At 43.1% G+C, this 23,576-nt stretch overlaps 1 protein-coding gene across 2 annotated transcripts; it reads right to left on the bottom strand.

Moving 5' to 3' along the window:
• Positions 1 to 11,418: 11,418 nt before the first annotated feature.
• On the bottom strand, positions 11,419 to 16,881 carry LOC136551126 (uncharacterized). Of its 2 annotated transcripts, none has more exons than XM_066542713.1 (8): positions 16,399 to 16,881; positions 15,627 to 15,790; positions 14,336 to 14,541; positions 13,187 to 13,441; positions 12,977 to 13,063; positions 12,381 to 12,553; positions 12,145 to 12,254; positions 11,419 to 11,932 (listed from the first exon to the last, which is right to left on the bottom strand). In XM_066542713.1, the coding sequence occupies exons 1-7, from the start codon at positions 16,824 to 16,826 to the stop codon at positions 12,146 to 12,148; spliced, it is 1,422 nt and encodes a 473-aa protein (XP_066398810.1). In that variant the 5' UTR covers positions 16,827 to 16,881; the 3' UTR covers positions 11,419 to 11,932; position 12,145. The 2 variants fall into 2 exon arrangements, with proteins under 2 accessions (XP_066398810.1, XP_066398811.1); XM_066542714.1 differs by having other exon boundaries at positions 11,419 to 11,907.
• Positions 16,882 to 23,576: the final 6,695 nt, after the last annotated feature.

Raw genomic sequence — 23,576 nt, 5'->3', positions numbered from 1 at the left:
GGTGGATTTTGTGAAGAACTAGAGGGCCGAGTGATTTTATGCGGGGAACATGTGGCCTCCCCTAGAAATGCATAGCAACACCACGCCAGTGCCTAACAACCATTGGGGATAAGTAGACATTGAGTGCGATGGAACTTGAGGGTATTTGTCCTTTCCTCAAGCAAATCTGAGCCATGAAGGACCAAGGCCTTAGTGGAATCGGAGTAGTTGCCAGCTTCATTAGACACCGAGTACAACCTGTGCAAGAGAGGATCCACTATGGGTTCGAGTACATCGGCCCGGAGAACCCTACCTGGGTAACCACTGATGAGTGGATGGAGGGTGAAGTTCTAGAGAGAATTCAGAATGTGCTTGTGTCGATACAGGTGATACCATACTAGTATCCAGAACATGATCATCAGAATCTACCAGCCACTTTAAGTATATTGACATTGTGATTTGTAAATATCTTAATACTATGGAAAACTAACTCCTATGTGTTGATTGCAGGAGTTGGGGCAGAATTTCAATGATTTGTCTGCTCGTCCTCCACGTCTCGATTCTAGAGGAGTTGATAGAAGCGAGCGGCATCCGGTGGAGCAGCCGGAGGGAGCGCCGCCTCCACCGTCCCTATGGACTAGGAAGCTAGGGGCGAGTCTAAAGAGAACCCAGATGTCATCATAGTCTAGGCAATCCCGAGTGCCAGGTAGGGAGCCACTAGAGAAAAATGGTCATTGGAGGCCGATGTTGCCGCCGGGAGTGGGACAGTGCCTAGAAGGCCCCATCAAGCCTACACAATGAGACCAGATAAAAGAGGTATGAACTATCTCCATGTAGTCTGAATTTTACCCTATGCTAAATCCAACTCATGAACAGCTACTGCACATGAGGCTGTAGAAGAATAGCCAGAAGAGGAGGAAGACACCTCATTTTCTGTCAGGCAGTAAGTATTCTTTTCTGAGTAAAATTATGTTGCTAAATTCTTGACATAGATATACTTGATGAAGTTTATTTGCTTTTGACAGGATGCCGCCACCAGACCTGTTGAGCACCCGAGTGGCAACTCAGGGTGATAGGATCCTGCTTGGACAAGGTGCTAGCACTGTGAGGCATCAGGAGGACTTAGTGTTGTCATGTATCAAGCCTAGAGTTGGGTGGATCGCTTAGTGGTATATCACTAGGAAAGCCCACCCTGGAGAAGAAGTCCAGTGATAAGTAAGTGTCGAAGTTTCCTCTGTATGTTACTTCATTCCCGGGATATCACTTGACTGCTGCTCATATCAGGGTAAAAAGGGCACTGAGTACCCGAGCGCAGAATGAAGAGCCTCGGGTTGAAGAGAGCCTATGCACCGATGGTGACCAGGTGGAAGAAGGCTAGACAAGTGGGCCTGTGTCTCCACCTAGGTCCATTGAGATGCCCTGGGTGCAGGGGCCAACATCCGTAAAAGGTGAGGTGGAGCAAACTGTGCAGTCGGGTACTACATAGAGTGTGGAGATGCCATAGCCACATGTAGTGGTGCCTGTGGGTGACGAAGCACACCAGCCACCAGGGTCGGAGCCCACGAAGGCTACTGCTGAAGAAGTACAGAGCGCGAGGGCTGACCAAAGCACTACTGCACCGAGTGGTCCTACCCCAAAGGTGCCGACGATGAGCGCCCAGCAAGTGGAGGAGGATGACGTCATCTCGGTTACTGGACCGGGTACCTAGCCCCAGGCTTATAGCCCAGAGTTCATCGGGTTGATGAAGTCATGGTTCGGGCTGCTAAACCAGGCTTCCGTCTTCGACGGCCAGTTGAGGGTAAGTACACGCATTTTGTTATTTCCTGCTATAAATAACTTCCTAATGCTCATTCTAGAAATAGTCATATGCTCATGACGTGGAGCTGAAAGCCTCTGTCGAGGTCCAAAAGATCCAGGCAGAGCTCGCCAAACTAAGGGAGGAGCAGGCCATGAGGGAGGCCGAGTGGGAATCTGCATAGAAGCACCATGAAGAGACCCTCTGTACTCCGTTCTCAGATTGGTGAAGCCGAGCAACAAAAAGTGGCCGCTGAAACAAGAAAAATGATGCCTTTGACTCTTTGTTGAAGATGATAGAGAAGGCTGAGCTCTTTGATACAAAGCTGAAAGGTAAAAGAACTATATGACTTCTCTGTGGTTCATGACATGTAGTAGTCGGTGATCATGATGATGATCATTTATGGTCCTTTTTGCAGAAGAGCAGATCGGAACTCGACGGTTGGAAGGCAAGGTGAAGGAGCTGAATAAAGCCCTAAGAATCCAGCACAACTAAACTAAAGAGGTAACTGAATGAGCAAGTGAAGAACTTGCTCGAGCTAAGCTGATAAAGCGGGGAGCTGATCGTGATCTAATGTAGGCTCTTAAGTTAATGATTGATATGAAGGCCTAGCTGGAGAGAGCACAATCAGAGTAGAACATGCTCTGGGAAGCCGTGAAGCCACTCGCCCTCCTCTTCCATAGTCCAGAAGATGGTGAAAAGAGGCGGGTGGATATAGTGAAAGACATCCCCAACCGCTTCGAGTGTTATGTGCCTGGAGCCACCAAGGTCTGCATCCGGAATGTACTCGGTACGCTCCGGGTGCTATACTTGGCTGTGGATCTCCATCAGGTGACCACAGAATATGATGATGAAGGCCATCTTGCTACTGTGGAGAGAGCTAAGGAGGAACTCGATGGACTCACCACCACCATAACCGACGAATTAGACCTTAGGATGGAGAAGCCTGATGAATAGGCTATGTGAGTTTGAACAAAACTTGTTAAGCATGTGTGTCGGGTAGGCACGTTGTAAGAAATAATGTCTTTTACTTGTGTAGGCTACTAGTTGAATAAAAAACTTACCCTGTAACTAATACGTCTTGTTAGGGTACTTAAACACCAAAGATAGGTTTTTCAACTTGGTTAGACTTGGTAATCTTTTAAGTAAGACTGTAGTATGCTTAGGCTGTAAATTTATCTTATCGAGTCCTTTAGAAGGGCGTGTAAGACTGTATAGCCGAGTAAAGAGTGATCAACGTAGTCACTATGATTAGAATCATGTTAGACCCTTCCATCGATGTTAAGTGCTTGAAGTCACTTGTTTAAGGAACCCTTATAATGATTGATTACTATTAGGATCCCACCCATAGCCAACGAATCAGGTTACTTGCTTCTAGGAATCACCCTACCCAGGACAACATGCAATAGTTTAGACTAAATGTCGGTAATTGGCTCCCGGCAAAGGAGATGTAAGCCATCCGGGTAGGAGGCATATCTCGTATAATATAGCCCAGTACTCGGTATGTAGAATAAAAACTATGTCGAGTAAATTTATCATCTTTGAGAGAGGTGTAGCCGTGCAATTAGTCAGTTGTATATCTCGTATATGATGTAACAAAGGCTGCAACAAAAAGAGACAACTGGAATAGTTGTGTATCTTGCATAGAAGTAAAAAGATAGATTCATCTAGCGAAGAACATTGACTCTGTATTATTATCAAAGAATATTAAGTACAGATGCTAGAACACTAGATTTACTTAAACAAGAAAACTACTTAATAATATTAAGCATAAAATCTCTGTAGCTGATCGATGTTCTAGGAGTTAGGCATGGGATTGCCATCCTCAGTGATTAACTCGAAGGAGCCTGGTTGAGTAACTTTAGAGACGATAAAGGGGCCTTCCTAGGGGCTGAGTAGCTTGTGTTGTCCCGAGGTATTCTAGATATGCTTGAGGACAAAATCTCTGACTTGAAAGGTACGGGGGCGCACATTCTTATCATAGTGACGTCGTAGGCCTTGTAGGTACCTGACAGACTAGAAGAGTGCGTTAAGCTTGATTTCTTTGGCACTATCAATTTCTAACCGCTGGGTTTCGTCTGCTTCGCCTTCATTGTACTGTTCAACACTGAGAGAGTTCCATATCAAATCCACTAGCAAGATGGCTTATGAGCCATAAACCCAAAAAGGGGAGTGCCCTATCGCTCTACTTTGTTGAGTGCGTAATCCCCAAACTACCTTGGGTAACTCGTATATCCACTTGCCGCTGTAGTCTTTAAGCTCGTCGAATAGCCTAGGTTTTAGCCCGGCTAGAAGTAGCCCATTAGCTCTCTCTACTTGGCCATTTGCTTGAGGATGAGCTACGGAAGCATAGTCGATGCTGATGTCGCAATCTTGAGCCCAACTTCTAAACTCGATAGCTGTAAAGGGTGAGCTGAGATCTATAATGATTTGATTGGGCATACCGAACCGATACATAATGTCTTGCATGAATTTGACTGCCTTTGTAGCATTAAACTTGATGAGTAGCTTGTACTCTATCCACTTAGTGAACTTGTCAATAGCCACATAGATGTACTCAAAACCACCCGGTGCTTGTTTGAGAGGTCCAACCATGTCGAGCCGCCAACATGAAAAGGCCATGATGTAGGGATGCAGATAAGGTTGTGAGCTGAGATGTGGGCTTGCTTGGCAAAAAACTAACAACCCTTGTAGTGTCATACTAACTCTTCTGTGTCATTTAGTGCTGTAGGCCAATAGTACCAGGATCTGAAAGCCTTGCCGACTAAAGTCCTGGAGGCTGCGTGATTACCACAACACCCGGAGTGGATTTCCTCCAAGATCTTCTGCCCTTCTTTAGGTGTAATGCATTTGAGGAGAACACCAGATGATGCACCCCATTGGTAGAGCATGTCCCCAACTAAGACATAATTTTTGCTTCTGCGCGTGATCTGCTCTACTTCTACCTTGTCATCGGGCAACTTATGGTCTCGGATATAATCAATAAATACTTGCGTTCATGCCGGGTAGACCACTAGTACCTGGACACCAGGAGTCAAAGTACCGGTGGATGTGGAGGCTTCTTGTTTGATCTAAGGGACTTGGAGTTCCTGAACAAACACATCAGGGGGTATCTAGGCTTTATCTAATCCCAATTTGTCCAAAACATCAGCCGCAACATTGAGATCTCGCATAACATGGAGGATTTCTAGACCTTGGAAGTGTTTCTCAATTTTGCGGACTTCTATGCAGTAAACATCCATGGTTTCCTTGGTACAATCCCAATCCTTGTTGACCTAGTTGATGACCACCGAGGGGTCACCATAGACGAGCAAACGTTTGATGCCAAGTGAGACTGCTACTCGGAGGCCGTGAAGGAGGGCCTCGTACTCGGCTTCATTGTTAGTAGCAAGCCAAAGTATTTGTAGGACATATTTAAGCTGCTTTCCATCTGGAGATATAAGGAGAACGCCAGCGCCTACGCCTCCTAGTTTGAGGGAACCATCAAAATACATCTTCCAATGACCGAGGATAACTATCGGAGTAGGCTGCTAGGCTTCGGTCCACTCGGCTATGAAATCAGCCAAGACTTGAGATTTGATAGCCTTATGGGAGACAAACTCAATGTTCTGAGCTTCGAGTTTGACTAACCACTTGGATATGCGTCCTGTTGCATCCTGATTGCGTAGGACGTCACTAAGTGGGAAGTCGGATACCACTGTTACCTTGTGTTCTTCAAAGTAGCGGCGTAGCTTGCGTGAAGTGATTAAGAGGGCATAGAGGAGCTTTTGCACATGTGGGTACTTGGCCTTGGATTCAGATAGCACCTCGCTAATATAATAGACAGGTCATTGTACCTTATATATGTTCCCTTCTTCAGCCCACTCCACGACTATTGCCGTGCTGACTACCATAGTAGTAGCTGCAATGTAGAGTAGGAGTGGTTCATGTCTCTCAGGTGGAGTAAGTATTGGAGAGATAGATAGGTACTCTTTCAGTTTCTAGAAAACTTCATCAGCTTTAGCTGTCCACTCGAACTTGCCCGATTTTTTCAACAACTTGAAAAGTAGACCTTTTTCCCTGAGTCGCGAAATGAAACGATTAAGGGCAGCCATGCACCCTGTCAGTTTCTGAATGTCTTTAACACAGTGAGGTCGAGTCATCTGAGTGATTGCTTGAATTTGTTTCGTGCTAGCTTCGATACCCCGATGGCTCACGAGAAAACCCAATAGTTGTCCAGAAGGAACTCCAAACACACACTTTGTTGGGTTAAGCTTCCACTTGTACTTACGAAGACTGTCAAATGTTTGCTTCAAGTCTGCGATTAGAGTAGAGGGGTCCTTGGTCTTGACGACCACATCATCCACGTAGGCTTCTACATTATGTCTGATCTGTTTGCTTAGGCACGCCTGGATAGCCCGCTGATAGGTTGCACTGGCGTTTTTTTAACCCAAAGGACATGGTTGTGTAAAAGTAGGCACCAAACGGAGTGATGAAGGATGTCTTGCTCTAATCTTCTTTATGGAGGGTAATTTGATGGTATCCCGAGTAGCAATCAAGGAAGGATAGAAGAGCCAACCTGGCCATAGAGTCTACGATCTGATCGATACGAGGTAAGTCAAAGGGATCCTTCGAGTAGTGTTTGTTGAGATCTGTGTAGTCGACGCACATGCACCACTCTTTTGAGTTTTTTTTCTAGACGAGTATAGGATTGGCTAGCTAGTTAGGGTGAAGGATTTCCCTAATGAACTCGGCTGCCAATAACTTGGTGATTTCCTTTTTGATTGCTTCTTTCTTATCTGGTGAAAACTATCGTAGACGTTGCTTGACTGGCTTTGAGCCAGGATTTAAATCCAATTTATGCTCAACCAACTCTCTTGGAACACCTGACATATCAGCCGGCTTCCATGCGAAGATATCTTTATTTTCCTTAAGAAAGTTGGTGAGCGCGAGTTCCTATTCTTTGGAGAGGTGGGAGCTGATGATAGCTGTCTTAGAGGGATCACCAGTACCCAAATCCATCTCGATGGTATCCATCTTAGAGGGTGGTGCAATGATTCCTGCCTTCTTAGTCGGAATCTCCATGTCTTCCGGCTTAGTCTGCTGTGCAATGTTGCAATCTCGTATGCTTCATAGGCTTATTGTGTTCTGGCTATGATCTAGACAACTTCCATGTCGCAGTCATATGAGCGCTTGAGGTCACCTCGAAAGGAGAGTACGCCATTGGGACCTAGCATCTTGAGCAATAGGTACGGGTAATGTGGCATGGCCATGAACTTGGCCAAAGCAGGTCGACCAAAGATGGCATGGTATGATAATTCAAAGTCAGCCACCTCAAACTTAATGAACTCCGTTCAGAAATTGTTTGGGGTGCCAAACGTTATCGGGAGCGTGATCTATTCGAGTGGCATGGTAACCTTGCCGGATACTATCCCATAGAAAGGGACGTCAGTGGGGGTGAGTAGGCTGGTAAAGTCTAGGCCTATCTTCTTTAGTGTATCTACAAATATTATATTCAATCTTGCGCCACCATCGATCAAGACCTTGAAGACTGTCATGCCGGTGATTGTTGGGCCCAAGATGAGTGGATAGTGGCCAGTGTTAGTCATGCATGGAAATCATTCGCGAGTACGTTCTTTAGATGCAATCATCTTCTGTACTATACGCTTAAATTCCTCGGTGGTCTCTGGATTATCGTCGCAGAACTTTTCTAACTAACACTTGTATTTGATCCCGTTGGCAAAGTGATCTATCACCTCCCTGTCTATGATATCAAAGACTTGGGCTCGTATTTCAGCAAAGCGGTGATAATATTGCTAGAAGGTTTCATCTGATTTCTGTTTGCAAGTTCTAAGCTCATTCCGGGTACTTGGGTGAGTGAGGACACTGCAAAAAAATTCATAGAATTTGCGCTCAAGTTGTCCCCAAGTACCGATGTAGCGGGCTCATAGTTTATCAAACCAGGCGAGAGGTACAATGTCAAGTGGCATGGGAAAATATAACACTTTGATGTCATCGTCGCCACCTGCCAACTCGATGGACTGAGAGTAGATGCGCAACCATTGGTTAGGTTCTGTCTTCCCATCGTACTTGGTATGATTGGACGGCTTAAATTTATAGGGAAGCCAGACAGAGAGTAGCCTGTTAGAGAAACATGGGAACCTGTCTGGTGGGATGCCGGCCTCTCTGTACTCGGACTCACCTTTGCCTTCCCTGTTCCTATACTGGTGCCCATGATAGGCCGATTGTGCGGCACCCTGATTCCTATTCTGGTTACCCTACGGCCCTAGACGGGAGTGGGCCAGTACTCGTTGTTCTCCTCGTTGGTTACCTTGTGGTCCCAGATGAGAGTGGGTTGGTGCCCATGCCTCCGGTCCTCGAGAAGGGTTAGCTTGGGATGTTGCTTTTGCAGACTGCATCTGAAGGGTTGTGGATTCCAAAATGACTTTGAGTCGTTGCTGATCTGGAGTAGAGTTTTCTATCGCCACCATCTCTTCTACCAAGGCGTAGACGTTGGCATAGGGCATAGTGAAGACCCTGTGGCTAGCTACTTCCATGAACTCAGGCTCAAGGTTGCATGATGCAGAGGCTCTAACGGCATCACGGTCTTAGCGCTGTCGTTCTACTTCTTCATCTCGTAGACATTGTTCATATGCTGCCTCTACAGCCAAGCGCCATCGTTCGACATCTCGACAAGCCGATTGATACCACTACCCCTCCTCCCTACGGTGTTGGGCGCGGTTGCGCCGAGCCTATCGAGCTCTGTTCTTCTTTTCCCTAGCCGTCTTCTGCTCATTCGTCTCTCCATTGGGTGGTGTAGTGTCTGGGGAGATGTCGAACAAGGTTTCCTCTCCATCTTGGATATCTGGTGGGTTAGGCATAGGGATCTGAGGTGGTTGCCCAGCCATAAAGACTTCTCTGGAGTGCCTCATGGCCGAGTGAGTTCCAGATTCTACAGTCGTCGCAATATCTAAGATTTCTGTAGAACCGTGATCGTTGTTGTCTGCTAGAAGAGTTCTACCGTCTTGATAAGGCAAGAGGTCCACCATGCCAACTAGACAAGATGGATTTATTAAAGAAGTGTCGGGTTGAGCACCCGGCCAATGGATGATGCCTCCTTCGGGTGTGATGGATAAAACCAAACCTCTCTAGGCACCCGTAAGAGGGATCTCTTGCTCAGACTACATGAGGTAGCTGATCGTATCTTGATAAATTGAGGCTGAATTCTTGAGTCCAAGTGGAAAAACAAACTAGGTCTTTGTGTTGGACTTCAGATGGGATCTCTAGCCCGGACAAATGTGACATGTCTAAGCGGGAGTCATGGTTGATGGTGACCTATTGAGTTCGAGTTGATTCAGAAATTGAGAGGTGCAAAAACTTCTCGGTGAGTTGATCCAGCGTGGTCGTTGAGACGTTTGGTAAAGCTTGAGGTGCCAGGATCTCCATGAGACAACTTTAGAGCTTGCCGTTGTCGTCAGCCTTGTAATCTAGGAGTTGAAGATGAAAGTGACACCCGTCGAAAAAATCATGTCGTCAAGGTCCGCTGAGCTCTCGATCGCGAAGTCGCCGAAAGCCCCTACCTGGCGCGCCAGCTGTCGGTGTTTGATGACCGGCAACCCGTCACGGGGGTACCTGGGACGGTATTCGGAGGGCTTCGACGTACGCAGAACTCGATGGTAAACGCAAAGAGACGAACGATTTATACTGGTTTGGGCCCTCTTGTCGAGTAATAGCATTTACGTCCAGTTGGCGTGTAGCCTTTGGAGTTGGATTGATTATATGATTGTTACGGTTACAAGGGGTGCACCGTACCTCTCTTTATATAGGGGAGAGGGTAAATGCACGTATCTAATCCTAGTCAGTTACAAGAGAAGAGTCATAGTCCTATTACAGAATCTAGCTTTCATAGTAAGCCGACTAAGTCGATCTGAAATAGCTTGAAGTCCACTCCATCTTGTCTCGCGTCCTTCAATAGACCGCGGACCATCCTAGGGCTCATCCAAGTAGTACCCCCGTGGGGAACCTCTAGGACCCTGGTGCCTCGTTGTCTCTGTGTTTTATATATAACCTATGCTAGACTTCTAAGGTAACATAAATAGTCAGGGATCCTAATATAATACGTCCCTCCAATCCTGATAAACCTGAATTAGAATTCTAATCAATATGGAAAAATAGAAAAACAGAAGAGTATAAATTTATATTTCCTGTTTTTTCCTCACTTATATTTAGTCCCGGTATGAGTGAGGATCCTGTTGAGGACCACTCTTTTTCTTTAATATAATGAAACATTGCTCTCCTGTATTTTAAAAAATATTTCATGGTTTTGTCCACTTTCTGTACCTTTTCATGTGTGCTTCGTCCTTTTTTATTTCCGTTCCGGACTACTACATCCTATTTTTTCTCCATTTTGTCTGTCTTTTTTTTTTGCTCCAAACTCCTATACTGTGCATTCTTTTTTCTGTCCATTTTTTATTTCCACATGGTGCATCCTTTTTTTTCTGTCTCTCCCCATCCGCCGTTATTGGCTCTTTTGCGTTTTTTCTTTTTCCAAAGTATCTCATTTTTCATTATAAATGTATATATACATGTACTTATACCTAATATTAAAGAACCTAAATTTCTCTCTATCTGTTTTTTCGTTCACCTCCTCCGTCTCAAAACTAGGAGGAGGGTGGCTTTGTGGACGACGATGGTGGCGGCGGGGATGACAATGCCAGCGCGATGGAGTTGGGGAGCGAAGACGGAGGCATCTTCATCATGGGCATGGAGAAAGACGACGACCAGGCGGCCGACCCAGAGCTGCTGCTGCTGCCGCACATCATGGACCTCCCGGCAGTCAGGGCGCGAGCGGCGGGGGTGGTGCGGCAAAAAACCCCGCTGGCGTTCCCACGTCAAGGCGGGTGGATGCACGGAGGCGCCTTCATCATGGACGAAGAGATGATGACTGATGAGCTCACCGGAACAAGAAATCCACTCCAGCTTCGGCACACCTACTAATTGTTAGGCCGCTCAGTGATCATCTGAAAAACAAAGTAGTAACTCTGTTCCGTTAATGCGTCCATTGTCTGATACTAACATTGTACTTGCACAAGTGATAAAAAGATTAACCAGTGTAAATGAAATATCTTGTTGAGATGACCAATTTTGATGTAGTCGAATTCGCATAAATCCAATGTGTTGGGGTGGATTGAATTGAAACATGAACTAAATTCCACCCAATCCACCCCAACACACGTGGATTGAGATGAATCTAACTATATCTAAACAAGGTCGACGAATCTGACTACATCTAAACAAAGTCTCAATCAACTGTTGAGTGTGTGCGTGTTTCTAATATTAAAGAGCAGAAATTTCTCAAGATAGGCTTTGGGGCGTAAACCGAACCATATTTGATAATTTGGGCGTCAAGCTTAGACAGCTTTGAATCTGGGGTCTTTTAGACAAACGAAGAAGTCGAGGGACCAAAAACAGAGTTATTCATTTGCGAAAAGAATTATTTCAGAAGGAAAATCTATGAACGGCATGGGACACAAAATATGTGATGATATACAGAAAGGCACGGTCAAAAGTACAACGGAATCGACAATGTGGTGAAATCAACAAGCTGTATCTCTCCAAGAAACAAGGGAAGCTGAACAAATGAAACTGTGAAGGGGATATGGCTCATACAAGTAACCTTTGAGTTCCGCAAAGAAGAATATTGTTCCCAACTCAAAGAATTGTTCGATTCGTACAACAAAATATATATAAAAAAAACTATTCAATGGGGCTCAATTCAGCAACAATATAGCAAGCTGAGTAGATTGGCATCAACTCATATCATACTCATCAGCACAGTGAGCTCGCAGGCAGCAACATGAAAAATACAGAAGCCAAAACATGCGAAAACTTCTCCAAGAAAAATGTTACATCAGTTGGTTATTATTTTGTATCTAGCATCTGAGCAGAACTGAAAGGGCCCCCATGATATAATCATGTAGCTGAGCTACAAACTTATGTTTTATCTCCTCAAATTCTACTCAGCAAAAATGATGTTGAAGCCAAATTTTCTGCTAGGAATGTCATGAGACAGACTACAAGTATACAACAATGAGCTGTGGTGTCGAATGGCACGCTGAAACAGAAGTGGCAACCTTTCTAGACCACCATCAAACCTGAGTATAATCCAGGTATCAGAAACTGCATGATAGAGGCAGAAGATAATATCAGAAAATTACTAAAAGCTAATGATTTCAGTGGAGTGAAAAAATTATGCCAGCTGAAGCTTATATGACTAGTTGATTACAGATCATTATTGTCATTAAAAAAAATCTATATTACAGAACAATATTAAGAATAAATTTGGGGGAGCAAAATGCATTTTTTTTTTTCCTTCAGGGACGGTATACTACCTCAAACAAAGGCAGCAAGCCATCTCATCTCTGCACCATTTCCATTCGATAAGTAATATATCTTTTTCCATTTCTCTTCTGAAAAATTCTCACGCCGAATGATCTTTTGCCTGGTCAAGTGTATTGCCAATTTTCAGTTATTGAGTTAACAAGTAATATGCCAGAGTCAGCCATCACAAATTATCAAACACTATCAACAGATAGAAATATGCCAAATTTCTAAAAAAAAAAAATACCTCATGTAATAGTGACACACAGTCTCAGCTTCATCTAAGGTGTAACGTGGAAAGATCAAACGAGCATCAGAAGGAACATCTGGCAGCTCCTGCCGTAGTTTGCCAACTGCTGTTGAGTGTGAAAAGGCCCCCACCATCATATCATTGTGCAACATTGATCTATAAGCATTGACCTGTTTATAGTACAAGTGAAACATTAAGTGTGTATGTCCAGGGAACTGATTACTAGTGTTAAAAAAAAGTGCTATGATGCTACGCATTGTACACTTGCCATATGTATTCCAGATCTCCACTGAGCAGTAAAAAAAGCTAATACAGACTCATATGTTTATCTTTACAAAAATAAGTCACTCAGAAACTGTATATTTACTTATTATTAGGCAACAGAACAGAGTACATGAAAGATTACAAAAGAAAAGAGAATGAACACATAGAAAAGTGTAAGGAACTTAACAATTTTTACTACACCACAACCAAAAAATACATGCAAATAAGCAGAAAGGATATGCAAATATTTGCTACTTTCAAAGGAGGAAACTGAAGGACATAAAAGAATGTGATGATTGAACATGGTGAGGTATCTCAGTGCAACGAACCATTGTAAGCTCTTTTGCATGGATCGATCGACAGGATCGGACAGTTACAGGTTCCTGGAAGTCACTGAACGTAAACCAACTATTGTACTGCAAAAGAAAAAAAGAATCTTTTAATGTGTTTCACATTAATGGGAATTTTTACACATATAACATATCAAACATTGAAGTGGCAGCAGCCAATTCAGCTATGGTGTCAATGCTCTGACATACCTGATCAATGGCAAACAGTACAGGGACGTCTTTAACAAGGGACAGCTCCTTCCTTAAGCGAACTACAACACCAACTGAAGCATGCGTGTGAGTTATCCCAGTTTGAATGAGATCATATAATGTGGACCCTTCAGGCATTTCCATTGTGTCAGCCCCTTTCATCATTCCAACACCAGCACCTTCTCCCAGGGGAATAGGCTCAAAAATTTGACATGGTAATTTTTGTAAGCGTGTTTCGTTGTACTTCAAAAAATCCTGAAGCAGCAATAGAAACAGATTTAGAGGAAATGATGTTCCATCCAGCACAATGTAGTATCAAACAATATATATATATATATATATATATTGCCATAAATTATGGGTTTAAGATGTACTACCTCCAACTAAAAGTGATGTAGTGCAAGTGGAGAGCATGCAGCATTTTACATTTTGGCACAATATCTTTTAGAATATTTAGATAAGTGCATAATTGCCCTAAAATTACTTTCATGACTTTTAATAGGTTCTGTAGATATGTTATAGTACAAATTAGTGGTGAGATTTGTATTTTGCAAAATGTTACAGATTATCTGCTTTCTAGCAATGGATGCGTATGCTACTATGCTTAATAAAGTATCCATGGACCCAAGTGTAATAAAGGAAATATATACAAATAAACAAGCATAACTGCATAAGTTTACATTCCTACTATATTATCAATATCCAACTGAGATTAGAGAAACCCAGTTTGCATACAGCATGGAGTATGAACTGATAATATAAAATAGCACAAGTGAGATGTGTTTAAATCAATCTTTAGGCAAATATGTAACCATATCAGAAACTTAGATTTCACAGTGACAACTTGAAAACAGAAGAGGCTCCACCAGTACCAAATAAGATTGAATGTTAATCAATATATGCATGACCATCGTCCACCTATCAAGACATCGTATTCTTACAATCGTTGCCACTTGCCCACTTGATGGTTACTATATCATCACATACATCAAACTAGCATTATTTGGAGCGTGTAGGCAGATTACAAACAAATAAAACAAGGAAAACAGATGATAATGCATTCTATCTGCATCCATATATAGAAAAGAGGAATATGAAAGATAGTCTATTTGAAGCAACTGGAACATACAAAATCACAGAGCTTAGCACCTGCAAGATCTTCGCAGCCTGTATTGGTGTATCGAAAAAATCACTATATGTGTTTCTATAGAAGAATCCTCCATGAGTCCAATCCTTCCCTTGTGGAACATAAAATACCAGCCATCCTTCAGTACGTGCCCAATGGACAAGCATCGCAAGTGCAATGCTTTTACCACAACTCCGTGGGCCATCCAAGACAATTTGTTTTTTGGTATCTGGATACAGGCAAGCAGGAAAAATGATTGAGATCTTGAGATACAGTGTTGCGGCAAGCCGGCAAATATATGTGTACATATGCAATCACATTGTATTGAATATGTTTTGCAATGGCAATGTGTTTAGAGGAAAACAAAGTAAAAAATTGTAGTGCAAACTAAACAGCTTTACTCTAGCAATATATGGTATATAATGGCATATTAATATATTATACATTTTCAAATGTGCCATTATTTGCATGGTTATAGATTGATGGTACTGCAATTGCTTTTGCAACACCAGTATCAATTCAGAAGTTGTTTCAGAAAGTTAAGACAAGGAAAAGTAAGGAGAATGGACTTTTGTCACTATTAATCTTGCTAGGTGAAAAATCATGTTCCTTCTGTCCCATAATATAAGGTGGGCACACATTTGAAAATTCAAACTCCATAATCTTTCACCAACAAGCAACAATTAGTCTAACAATATGAAACTTTGGATTTGTACTTACAAATACTTTCTAATAATCAAACTTTTGTTGCCATGAATGATATATTATAAGAGAAATTAGCAGTCAAAGTGTGATATTGAAGACCCCACCAAATCAAACCGTCTTTATATTTTTGGATGGAGTGGGTACCACCACTTTTAGAATTAAGAAACCTACTTCCTCAGTCAACCTTTCTTTTCTTTTGTTCTGATAGTATGCCTTAATATTAAAGAGTCAAAAATGAACTAATGCTAAATCATGGGCATATTATCTTAATTTCCAATGTCGATTTTGAGAAAGTTGACATATCAGTACATCAGTTCAATCAAACTACAAATACGATGCATGTTAACAGGAGCAGCGTTTGCTTGACACCATAAAAGACTAGCATGATGCTGATGATGCAATCAACAGCAAATGTGTTCACTATAATCTGAAGGAACTCAAATCATACATGCTAACATAAGACTTAAGCAGCACAAACACAAGCACTGTACACACAGCATCAATTGACAGCACAGCATGTATCATCTGAGGCTAACACATCTCATAGTCTTAATAACATGGAGCAGCATCCAAGAATCCAATATGCACAAGTACCAACACATTACACACCCTTGAGCTTTGTTGTAACAGCAGGATCAACAATCCTACGGAAGTTATCCCGGAGGTCTAGGAACCTCTTCCTCAACATCACAGCACACCGTCTTGTCTCCTGAAACTCTTCCATCATGCCCGCTGGCAACCCTTCTGGTAAAACAGCATTCCATTCATCCAAACTGAAAAATATGCCACATGACAGAGGAAGAAAAGAAAATTCAACATTCCAAAAGAATCTGCCAATAGCATCCAAGAAATTCAATCTGAGCAATATTCAGTCTCCTGGTTGCAGATTAATGTACGAAATGAATTATCTTTTACATCTAATGAGACAAGATACTACAAAATACCATATAATACAGTATTTTGCGTCTACCTAACTTGGAAAAGGGTAATATTTCAACAATTAGACATATGCATTAAGAAAATGAACACAGTTTAGTCAAAGCATCAAATGGCCTTGAAGTTAGCAAAAACATACAAATTACAAAACTTGAACAAATCAATGGAGCATTTAGATAACATCAACCGCAGACTCCATCGTGGGATTGCAGATGAAGCAACAGAATGATTAATTATGCACAAAAATCTACAAAGGATCAACCCTACTTAAAATGGTACTATGACCAAAACCCATACAATCTACCAAATAAAGTTCAAATACCACAATGATTGCTACCTAATCGCTAATGTGGCCAGACAGACCGCCGCAAATGCAACCGCAAGATCCAAACCTTCAAAATACCACGCACATTGGCGATATAATTGAGAGGGGGAAGGTGCCTACGTGAAGTCGACGTAGACGTTCGCGTCACGGTGGGCGAAGGACCCGAACGTGTCAGTGAAGGCGAAGAGCGGGCGGCCGCCGGGTCCGACGTCGAGAGCTGGGTCGTATGTAGGGGGCAGCGGGTCGGTGGGCAGCTCGAACTCGGTGTCAATGTCGTCGCCCCCGCCTCCGGCAGAGAAATCGGCCCCGGCGGCATCACCGGCAGACGCCACCCCGCGCGGGTCCTTGGCGCGGACCTTGCCGCGGTTTGACGTGGACGACGCCGGCTTGCCCCCGCCCTTGGCCTTCGCGTAGGATCGGGAGGCGAGGAGAAGGGAGGCGAGCGCGGCGGGCGGGTCGGGGAGTGCGGTGGCGCGAGCCCCGCCGGAGGATACCGCGGCTGCTGCGGCGGCGGCGCCGCCGCGACGGAGGAGAGTGCGGAGGAGCATTTCGGCGGCGGGGTTTAGGCCGTCGGAGCGGAGAAGGGTTAGGAGCCTGATTGGACTCTTCCTGGGTCGCCTTGGGGTCGTGGAGGTGACTAGTGGGCTTTCAATTTTAACGGGCTGGACTTTTGGGCCCAATGTTGAATTTTCCGTGTCCATGGACCAGTTCCTGAATTTCGGGTTTTCTCAAGTATGAATTTTGGGTGACTAGAATTCAGTGACTGTGACTCCTTTGCGGTCGATGAAAATGAGAAATAACCTGTTTTCTCTTACTTTCACTGCATGTCTCTTGAAATGGTACTAGCCCTCGCTTGAACTTATTCAGAACTACTTTTCAATCATGGAATAATATTTTTCTCTCACAATATTGCAGCATAAACATTAACATAAGTCAAATTTCAGCATAAGCGAACACGCTGATTGTTGAGAGGAAAATGTTTTCTCTTACTTTGGACAATGCAGCTGCAAATGAGGTCGATGTTAAGGATGTAATTGTAGAACTGAAGAAGCATAGTCCTTTAGTTTGTAATGGGAAGTTTTTTTTCATGTGAGATGTGTTAATCACATTCTTAAACTTGTTGGTAGAGATGGTATGCGTGTGATCGGATCTACAGCTAAAATATTAGAGCTTTTGTAGTAGCTGTGAAGGGCTCTACGGTACAATGGGAGGAGTTCATGAAGTGTGCTACTGAGTGTGGATTGGACACTAAATCTAGACTCTCACTTGATGTTTCCACTAGATGGAATTCGACATATTTGATGCTAAGGGATGTTGTGTATTATAAGCTGGCTTTTGAGAGGCTCAAGTCATATGAACGCCACAGGTATGAGCATATTTGTCCTTCGCCCGAGGAGTGGGACAAAGCATGAACTTTACTCCCGTTCTTGAGAAAGTTCTTTGAGCTAACTGGGTTATTATCTGGTACTACCTCCATCCTGAAAAGAATGCAACTATGAGTTGCGTGCCACGAAAAGTGGTTTACATTTTATCAAGTTTTTAGTGAATAATATTCATATTTATGATTTTGAATTAATTTATTATAAAATATATTTCGTAATTAATCTGATGGTATTTATTTGGTATCATAAACATGGATACTTTTTTATCTATAATTGGTCAAACTTAAGGTATTAAAACATGACACATTGCATTCTTTTGGGGACAGAGGTAGTACTTCCTATCCAACAGCAAATCTGTTTTTAGAGGTTTTGTGAGATTAAACTTATGCTCAATGAATGGTGCAGTAATATTGATCCCACTATTAGTCAAATGGCCAATGCTATGATTGTCAAGTTTGACAATATTGGAAGAAGTCTAATGTGTGGCACTTGCTGTTGCAAATATTCTTGATCCTAGGTTCAAGACAAAAATTGTTGAGTTTTACTTGAAAAAGCTATATAGAAATTCTTATCAAGTTGAAGTTGACAAATTCCATATTGTGATTAAGAAGATGTATCGGTTCTATGCTACAACTGCTCCTTCATCTTCAATAAGTAGAGCATTTGCAGATGCAGTGGCTGTAGACCAGATTAGGGACAACATAGATGAGGAGCTTGATAGCTTCCTATATGAAACAAGTGGGTTAGCTGAGGAATCAAATGAATTAGATAAATGCCCAGCAGAACTATCAGTAAATCTACCAAAGGCATCTTAGCATACATTTGATGTTTTGGCTTGGTGGAAAAATCTAAGAGATGAATATCCCATTCTTTCCCAACTTGTCCGTGATGTGCTGGGCATGCAAGCATCTACGCTTGCTTCAGAATCTGCCTTTAGTGTTGGAGGCCGTGTAGTTGATCCATTTCGCAGTTGGCTTGATCCAGAGATGGTAGAAGCACTTGTTTGCACTAAAGATTGGATAACACGAGCTAGAAAAGGTGAAGCTTTAAAGCTAATGCTTTTGTTAAAGGGCCTTGCTTAGGTACAACCTTTACCTCATAGGAGGTAAGATCTCAAACAAATCTTAGCCCTTGATTTTTGAGTGGCATACAACGATTAAATATTATAAATTAATTAAAATGTTTAGAAAAAGGCAACAAACTAAACAAATGTATATAAGATATCTACTATCCAGAATAGCTGTTCGTTGTCATAGAAGCCGATGGAGCGACATGCAGGTGGAGCGGCCAAGGCAAAGGGTCCCTAGCACCATGCCGGACTGACAAAGAAGAGCTGTGTAGAGCAGTAGATGTACTCCATTCGTTCAAAATTATAAGTTGCTTTGATTTTTTTATTTATTCATTTTGCTATGTATCTAGACATATTATTATATCTAGATGCATAGCAAAATAGATATAACAAGAAAGTCAAATCGACTTATAATTTGAAACAGATGGGGTACATCATATATGTGAACATGTCACATAAATATATGGTTTGAGCCTAATCAACGTCAAAATCTGCATTTTTTATTATTGCATACTAATGTTGAAATTTAAATATTAAAATAGATTAATTTAAATAAATAACTAAAATGCACCTATACGTTTGTTACATTGTAGAAAAAATACAACTAACATTCATGTACAACTTTTTTTTTTTTGAAACGAATCAAGCAGGAGAGCCGCCGATTATATTAAAAAGCAGATGAAGCCTAGACTGGACAAAAATAAACAGATACAACTTTGGTCGGTTAGATTGGGACATCAACACACACTGAACCCCCCAAACTCAAAGAAGAAGAACAACTTTGACATGTCGGAATGGGGGGACATCGACACGAGCTGCGACTCAACATAAAACACACGCTTCACCACCACCAAACCACCACGAACTGGTCACTACACTGTGCCACCACCCCCCGAAAGACAAAGCCATCAAGACGTAAACACCCTTGTCACCGCTTGCGCCGTTGTTGTCGACGATGTCCCGCACCGAGTAGCCCGCTGCTAAAGCAGGGCTAGTTGCTGCAATCCATTGCAAGCCGTGTAGCCCTTCCGCAATCAGATCCGCTTGTGCCGTCACTGAAGATGTTGTCCCACACCGGAGTAACCACTACAAAGTAGGGCTACCCGTTGCAGGCCACTACAAGCTACCAAACCAACATGAGACGAGCTGCCTTAGGCGCACACCAAGCCGACCCGCCCACCGAGATCCACACGCGCACAACACAACTTCCAGTAGCCTAGTTTTCTCATTGAATGTAGAAATGCCACACACGTCCTCCTGCTGCGGTTAGAAGCCTCCTTGCGCTGAAACAGCCATAGCTAAGCGAGACCGCCCACCGCCACAACACGCAGGTCACCACGACAACGCAAGTCTACTTGGCCACTGTTGGTATTTATTAACGCACACAGATAAATCTGTAAGCGCACGGATACCGCTGTAGCTTTCACCCGGAAGTATTCCAAGTATCGTATCCATAGGGAAACGTGTGAGACTAATTATGATCTAACTTAACAAAGGGTAGCAACAAGGTTAGGATAAATATGAGCGTAGAGGTGATAATTGAGGTTCTCTAATTCTAACTTGGGTAAGCTATGTCTTCTACTGTTCAACTGGGGACATTGCTAGTGAAAGACACCAGCAGAGGATGCTTTCCTTCGTAACCGGGTCCTACTTGGCCTACAAACGGGAGGTGGACTACAAAGGATCAACGATGCTATATAGTACTCAACGAGGCTATATAGTACTGATGTCACACACCTGATCTACCACCGATATGAAATGCAGGGTACATCCACGATTAACCTAAGTCTAAGCACCACGCTTACACTTATGATTAATACTTTACCCCCCTCTACAACAAGAAAAAAGCACTCAAAGAGTCGTTATCCTGATGAATAATATAAACAAGATGCTTACTTGAATCAGAAGTTGATTACCAGAGATATCTTAGAGGCAAGCTTAGATAGAACTTGGATCTGCCAAGGTACAAGCCATAGAGAGAGCATCAACAGGCCGGCACCTCCTCCGAACACTTCCCTCACTCTCTGTCTCACTATTTCTATTCATAAGACTAGATCCTATGGAGGACTAATCTTCTCTTGATAGCTGACTCGATCCTAAAGATATGAATTAGGGTTTCAGGGATCTACTGAGGGAGGGAGGTAGAGGCTGATATATATATATAGGCCGGAGCATCAATTCTGAGCCCTCAGATCAAACCCACTTGAATAAACGGCGAAGATTGGATCTCAATGGCGGTGGGGAACTGACTTTTGAAGCAGAGGCTAACTAGTGGGACCCACAGGCCGACTTGCAGGTCGGGCCGGCTGACCCCACATGGCAGCCCCTTGGGGTCTGCTTCGGTGGAGAGCCTCCTGGAGTCTTCTAGAATCTTTCCACGCTGTTTACACGGCGAAATTTCATAATTTCCTTTGATGAATAGCTCCCCTTGATGATTTTCTAGATAAACCCTGCTGAAAACACAGATTCACTAAAACTCGTGGAATTTATTAGTTTCAACCCCTATACCTATGTTTGGTGATGAAATTAAGTATAAATACAGGTTATGTTGATGGTTTATAATTCATATTAGTGACCGTCAACAGCCTCCACCTCTCACGTTGCCCTCCTTGCCAACTCCGTGATCGCCTCCCACACCGGCCTCCTCACCAACTTCATGGTTGCAACTGGCATATGGTTGAAAGGTCTTAATATGGCTAGAGGGGGGTGAATAGCCTATTTAAAAATCTATAGGATCACTAGAGCAATTTGATTAGTATGACAAATAGCGAAATACAAACTTGCTCTAGCTCTACAAGGGTTGCAAACCACCTATCCTACAATTTTAGTTGCTATAATTACTAAGCACACAAGAGGCTATATTGCTACTCACTAAGAGCTCTTAAACTTGCTACACTAAAGAGCTCCACTAGATAAACTTAAGCTAGAAAGTAAGCTTTCAATTCTAGCTACACTAAAGAGCTTGCTACAACTAGTTTGCAGGAGTGTAAATGAGTGAGTAGGGTGGTTATACCGCCGCATAGAGGAGTGAACCAATCACAAGATGAATACCAATTCAATCACCGGGAGAATATCAAGGGGCAAGAGACAATGAATTTTTCTCCTGAGGTTCACGTGTTTGCCGGCATGCTAGTCCCCATTGTGTCGACCAACACTTGGTGGTTCGGTGGTTAATAGGTATCACACATCTAGCCCACTACAAGAGGCGCTACAAGAACCTACCCACAAGTGAGGTAACTCAATGATAAGAGCAATTTACTAGAGCTACCTTGTGGCTCTTCGCCGAGAAAGGTGCAAGACCCCTCACAATCACTAGAGCCGGCTACGAACAATCACCAACTTGTGCCAAAGCTCCTCCACTGCTCTAAGCCATCTAGGTGGTGGCAACCACCAAGAGAAACAAAAAATCCATAGACAACGATCCCTAAGTGCCACTAGATATAATCACTCAAGCAAATGCACTTGGAATCACTCCCAATCTCACTATGATAATGAATCAATGATGGAGATGAGTGAGAGGTGTTTGCATAGACTCACAAGGATGTCAAGTATGTCAAAGTGCCAAGAGAGTGGGCCTAGGGTCGGCCAAATACTATTTATAGAGCCCCTCAAATAAATAGAGCCGTTAGGGTCAAGAGAGGGTGCTCTACGCACTGACCGGCCGTCCGATCGCCGAATGGCCTCCATATTTCGCCCTTTCAAATCTCATCCACTAGATCTCAATGACTATTTTCCTAAACGCGCGAATAGTTAAGTCATGACCGGACTCAGCGCTCTAGTGACCAGACTCTCAACACCGTGGTGTCTAATCATTTATAGAAAGGTTCCTGAGCCAGAAATTACCAACCAGACATGTACGGTCAATGCCAACCTAATGCGCCCCAGCGTTCGATCCTTCCACTGATCAGCAGCGTGCTCCTAAGGTGCTGACGCCAGCGTATGTCACACTCAACCTAACGCGACCCCTATGCGTCTAGTCACAAATACTATGCAGGGTCTAGTCGCCACCGAGCATAGCTTCTCCTTTGCGCCAACTGACCGGACACACCCGGGGTGAGTCCGGTCACCCCGAGGCCAGAGTCTGGTTAAAGATTTTCTCCTCCTTTCCTTTTTCTAAGTCCTCAACCTCTTCACCCTTGCTTCTAAGTTGCTAACCACAAAGTATAGAACTTGTGTGCACGTGTGTTAGCATTTTCTCAAGCATTTTTCAAGGGTTACATGTTAGCACACTAGGTCCCTAATGCATATGCAAGAATCATGTCACCTAGTGGTACTTGATAATGTGTTTAGCCAAAGAATTCCCCTTTTTATAGTATGGCTATCGATCCATAACATGATCACACTCTCTATAGTGTCTTGATCACCAAAACCAAAACCCTAAGCAATACCTTTGCCTTGATCTTCATAGGGTTTTTGTTTTTCTCTTTCTTCTTTGGCAAGTTGAGCACTTGATCACCCTTTGGTCATCATCATCCACCATGATCATCCTCTTGCTCCACCACTTGGTATGTACTAACCTTGCTCACATGACACTCATGACAAAGGTTAGTACCTAGGTTTCATCAATTAGCCAAAACCAAACTAGGGCTTTCAATCTCTCCCTTTTTGGTAATTGATGACAACCTTTTCATAAAGATATTCAATAAAATCTTTTTGGATTCATGTTTCTTGCCCAAGTATTTTACCATGTGTAAAGGATATGGACAAGTTTCATAAACCCGAATTGGTAGCATTAGCTCGCCCTACATATGTGCTAAGAGTTTGGATTTGAAAGCTTGCACATATGTATAGTTAGGAAGTGTGGGGAAGTAATGACTACCAAATGGTGCTAAGGTGTAAAGAATGGA

This window comes from Miscanthus floridulus, chromosome 4, assembly GCF_019320115.1.
Source record: "Miscanthus floridulus cultivar M001 chromosome 4, ASM1932011v1, whole genome shotgun sequence".
In the NCBI taxonomy this organism is placed as follows: domain Eukaryota; kingdom Viridiplantae; phylum Streptophyta; class Magnoliopsida; order Poales; family Poaceae; genus Miscanthus; species Miscanthus floridulus.
This window is presented reverse-complemented; position numbering and strand designations above follow the sequence as displayed.